This window comes from Malurus melanocephalus, unplaced genomic scaffold, assembly GCF_030028575.1.
Source record: "Malurus melanocephalus ecotype Western Australia unplaced genomic scaffold, MMel_1.1 scaffold_16, whole genome shotgun sequence".
NCBI lineage: Eukaryota > Metazoa > Chordata > Aves > Passeriformes > Maluridae > Malurus > Malurus melanocephalus.
Window position 1 is genome coordinate 4,394,044 of NW_026623248.1, and position 5,452 is coordinate 4,399,495.

General features: G+C 37.6%; 1 protein-coding gene across 1 annotated transcript in view; it reads left to right on the forward strand.

The window, feature by feature from the left end:
* Nucleotides 1-595: 595 nt before the first annotated feature.
* The window catches only part of ANO4 (anoctamin 4), a 106,302-nt gene continuing 101,445 nt past the window's right edge, over nt 596-5,452 (forward strand). Inside the window, exons 1-2 of the mRNA XM_057385298.1 lie at nt 596-621; nt 3,315-3,487. Of these exons, the coding sequence (XP_057241281.1) occupies nt 596-621; nt 3,315-3,487 (199 nt within the window). The remainder of the gene's footprint in view (nt 622-3,314; nt 3,488-5,452) is intronic.

Sequence of the window (5,452 nt, forward strand, 5' to 3'; positions counted from 1 at the left end):
GGCAAAATCTCTCTTTCACTGCAAGTTAGAATGATCTTCTTTAACATTAGTACCATATGAACTACATTGGTACATAAATCACTTCTCTAATACATTTGATCATTTTAGTATTTAGAAGTGTGTTAAAATTCTGACTTAGAATAASCAAACTCCTTTAGCCTCTAAAAATTAAAGTAGTTTTTAAAATCTMATTTGTTTTCCTAACATAATTAGTTAGGACCCTTCAGGACAAAAAAAAAAAGTGAAAATTTATTTTATGCACAACTTTATGCATCAGTGAGTAAATAAGAGCAAGTGCCATGAGGTAATTTAAAATATTACTTCAGTTTAACTAGAAAGTCTCAGTAATATGAGAAAAAACTCAGACTGATCTTTTAAATAARTAACATAATTTTTTTAAAAAATCTRATGTTTATTTCACTTTTATTTGTGTTTATTTCTTATACTTCTGTGGAAAGTGAGTCTTTCTCATCTTCTCAGGCAATATTGCTTAGATTTTACTTGTTGGGACATGTCATTGATAAAGCATAAATCAGCAGCCTCTCGAGCAAGAAGGAAATGCTAAAGGCAGGTTAGTGATCAGTCAACAGCAACAATGACATCAGGTATTGGAGATATGTGGTAAGATAAAAAAAATAAATCTCTGGAACATGGATGAGGTCACTGTGGCTTTTTCCAACGAGCCTCTAGTTTAAAACCTCTGTCTGACAACAAGCCAGAAATTATTAATTTGGCCAGTCCACAGCCCATCACATAGGGGGTGTTTATCTCAGCTAAAATTATGCTGTAGTCCTTCCTGAAAAGTGGATGCTGACAGAGACAGAGGAGGATAGAAGCCCAAATGCCCTAATTCTTYACTGACACCCTTAAGATCATGGGAGAAGAAAGCATTTCTGCAATCCCTTATGTAAAAGCTGTGTTGTTGGTAGATACTTTTTTTCCTCATGTTGGTGMAGGTGAGTTTGTGATTAGCTATGTATTAKCTATTTGTATATCACAAATGATTGGTGGAAGATTATGCCTACAATTTTGACTGAAATCAGATTGGATGCTGTTAATCTGATACTTGTGCAGTGAGGCCAGATATYAAGGCTGCTGTGAATCAGACGAGCACAGAGCACTGTCATTTCTGTGGGTTGCTAAAACTCCCTGTACTGCAAGAGGATCAAATACAGGAGAGGAAATTTGAATACAGCAAAATTGTCCTGACCTCACTGTCTGAAGTAACAGTGAGGTTTAGGCTGGTCATTTTCTGACCACTTCCTAGGCAGCGTTTTTTGTTAATTAAAGAGTGGCTTTTAAATCGGCTGTGTAGGTTCTTCAAGAGTTTAATTTAATTGACAGGTCTGTGGTTAGATAGTCCATCAGATATCAGTATTTTGGGACCTCCAGAGCTGACTGCCACTTCCTTTCTGCCTGGCCCAAATTAGTTCAGATCTTCTGGAGATGCTGCAGGGATCCTGCTACCTTCATCTGTTTTGAGGAATAGCAGTTTGAGTGTAGCAAGGATGGAGTGTTTGGAGGAAGAAAGGGCATGTTTTATTTTTCAGTATTGTCATTAATTTGCTCTAACTAGGGTTGAAATGCAGAACAAAGTCTGTTGGATGTGAGGATGCAAGTATGTAGTGATATATGCAAAAATTGGTAGCTGAGTATTTAAGAAGAAACGAGTGATATCGCTTGCAAARCTGCTGAACGGGTGTCCATTGATTACTTTTCTAGCTCCACCATATTGTTTGTATGTATTTTTCAGCAGGTGGAGTATTTTTTCTTGGGCCTTAGAAATCTCTTTTGGGGCATATCTTAGCCTCTCATCTCTGAGGCCATCTGCAGATTTCCCTTGGCTGCTATTGTATGAATAATCAGTTGTCTCACTTAAGAAATTCTCTTTGTTCTACATCATTAAATGCTGACTCCTGCTGCTGCCATGACAGATCACTTTGCAGGAATCTACAAGGGGAATTGTCTCTAATGTTAACAGTGAATCTTTGCTGTGGAACAAAAGAATATGCTGAAGCAAGCATGAGACAATTTGAATTGATAATATTTTAACACTGAAAAATAAATTCATAATATTTTAACACTGAAAAATAAAAAAGTATGTAGCTGGTCAAAGTGCAGTCTTTTTGAGATCTGTATTTACAAGCAGTGAAGAAGGACCTTTAAAATAGTTTTGAGTAATTTTGTGGCCAGGAATATTGTTTATAACTCCCATCAAGGCAGTAGTGACATGTCATTCRCGAAGGAGAAGTGAGCTAGGACAGAATTCAAAATAAGAACAGCTTGCTAAAGGCAGACTATAGATGGAAGGAAAATGCTTCCATCTAAAGCAGGAGTGATAGCATCTAGCAAAGCACAGTAATGATATAAATTTCCTGAAGGTTTGTTCTTCCACCTTGGCCTTTTTTTCATTAAGTCCTTTGCCAAATATCTTCTCCACTACTGAAGGTCTCTGCTAACTCTATGCATTAGTTACTCATGAGCGTCATTTCTAGCAGATGCCATTGTGAAAGGTTTTCCTGCTAATCTTCGAAACCAGATGTATTCCCAGTAGTTCCTTCTTTCTCTCTGACTGTATCCAAATACCCTGTAGCCAGCATCTTAAGCCTGTTTGCCAGTTTTCTGTCTACTCTTGACATGCAGCCACCTTTCTCTGCATGAAAAGTTTCTCTTCTCAAGACTTTCTGCTTTCTTTGTTCGTGTTGAAGGAGCACTGAAATGGGCAAATCTTGTGCCTGTTTTTGTGTGTAAATAGATTTGAAACTGTCACCCACCAGAACAAGTTTTTATTCCGAAGTGTTTTTAAACAGAACCATTACACACCAATGTGAATCTTTTTGAAATGGACTGCAGTGCTGGACTTCTTCCTAGACTGTGTCACACCATCAGCTTGGCACATGAGAATTTACAGTGCTCACGTGTCTGAAACACACTGTCCATGCTGTTTTTGTCCTAATCGTTGTGTTCTGTCTTGCAACTTCCTTTGTGTGTTAGTGTGTTTTATTTTAGTCCGTTTGTTCCTCTGTCATCTGTAACAACATCTCCTGTTTGCTTTCACATTTGGGAGTTAGTTTTGTAGATGGTATGGCGAGTTGATGCTCATGGCATGGCAGTAATATGGTCATCTAAAAGAGGGGCCTCCCAGTGGTGAATCTGCATCATAACTGACAGCAGAGAATGTTGTTGTTTCATTCTATTTAGCTTGAAACCAGTSCATGCTCTCTCTGAAGCTCCTTGGTTTTAAGAAAACTTGGTTCTGCTAAGGAGGGAAAATGGAAATACTTCATTCAATGTGTATGTTTCCTCACCTGAAGCCCCTTGGCTGGATTTTCTACTGCACTGTCACAAACCCCTCCAATCTTTTCAATTTCTTCAGAAGGAAGAGAGGATTTGCAGGTTAACCAGCTGGAAACGCAAATATGGATAAAACCAGACATACAGAAGACAGATGTGGACTTTTCAGAAATTCTTAATGCGATACAAGAAAGTAAGTTATTCCTTGGATGCAAAATTGTTTTTACAGTAGAAGATTCAATTGAGATGCATTGAAATTTTAACTGAAGGCACATACAAAGTGATGAACTGAATGATAAGTATCTGTGATTAAAATCTCTCAGGAAGTTCAATGGATTATTGAAGGCTMGTAAGAAATCTTTTATTATCAGAGAAGTCATAGAAAGATTTGAATGGCTATGTGCCAAAGGATTCCAGCAGTGTTCATTTTCTGGGCAGACATAATCAGAAATAGTAAGATTCCTGTTATTCTAATCCATTTTTGCACTCCTKTGTAACGGTGAACTATTAATGTCATAAAAATGCTGCAGTTGGGGATTAAGGACTGGAGTTGAAGTCTTAGTTGTTCCAAAGTGTTGAGGTGCATTCACATTTTTGCAGCTGGTAATTTTTGGGAGATGTCATGAGGTTATCACATGTGAAGGTTTGTGTGTCTCAGATGCTGCATAAAACAATCTCTTTTCATAATGTAATGGGCTGTGGACTAAGATTTAATTGGTTCACCTTTCTTAAATCCAACTGCAGAATGACCCCGAGGCTTGTGGTAGAAGTGCTTCTGTTAATAACAGTGGAAGTCACCCCTCTACCCAAAATGAAAGAATCTGAAATTTGAGTGTGAATTTTTCATAATAGTTTGAAAACTCTTATGCAGGCCGAGAATCAAAATGCAAGGCATGGCTTCCTGGCTGCCTTATTCTCCAGTTGGATTTTAAACTGGATGTTTGGTGTAGCAATTTTCTAATGTGAGAAATAGCAGCTTACATTTTAGAGAGATAGAAGATGAATAAGAATGTGTAAAAACCCAGACTCTGCTTGATTTTTGCCATGTGCATAAGGAACCACAGAGTGGTATAATCAGAATGTTTAGTGGTGGTAATTATTTTGGGGGTGGAAGGAAAACACTCAGGTTAATATGATGGTGGGGATAATAACTTGAAATCRAATCAACTTATTACTTAAGCTACAGGTTTAGGATGAATTCTGTGTTTTCTAATTTAAACAGCTTTTCCCATCAGGAAATCTTAATATGASGTTTTGTTTTTTCCCTTCTCCACACAAACATAGCCCAGATGAAGGCCTGGGGGCAGCTGGGAGGCAGACTGGAGAGGCTGAAAAGCATTATATAGTCTTTCAAAAGATGAATAGACAGGATGGGTAAACATGGATGAGCAATACAAGTTGGGAATCTTTCAAGAATTAACATTTTGATTTTCAGATTATTCACTAGCCATTTGAGAAGGATGCAGATTTTACAGCCTTGGAGATAGAGTTTTTCCTTTATCCAGACCTGACACAGGTGCTGTTGGGAAGTTTATCTCTATGTCCTTTAGCTATATCTCTTTCAGGAAAGACAAAATGATTTCTGTGACTGTTCAACACACATTGCCAGAMTTTTTGTGTGTCCAGGGGAGTGTTGTCACCTGCAGTCTGTTGTGACTATCATCTAATTAAGAGAAACGTGCTYAAATATTCTTTCTAGGATAGTTACTATGAACAGTCACTGTTACTTTTATTCCCARTTGTTAGCACTGAATGATAATTTCAAAGAGGCTAATGATGCTTTGAGAAACCAAATAATTTTTCTTGCTAACATAARCTTTGGAATATTGGTCTTCAGCTAGCATTGGCCAAAGTGAGAGTGTATTTGATGGCTTGGTGTGACTTTSGTTATTAAAATGACAATTAATGAACAGAAACATGATCTCTGAGCATGTTTCCATCTTCTTTCACAACAGCATAGTCAGGTTCCATTTTTTAATGAAAGKTCTTCTCTTTAGGCACTTCAGTTTCAGCATCCACTGTTGTGGGTTAAGGTTTCTCCTTTTGTTTCCTGTCTTGGGGAATTTTTCTTTCCCATTTTGTTGCTGGGATACACTGATTGCCAAGTCATCCTTTTCATGGCAAGGTGATTGGTAAAGACAATAGGACCTAGCCCCAC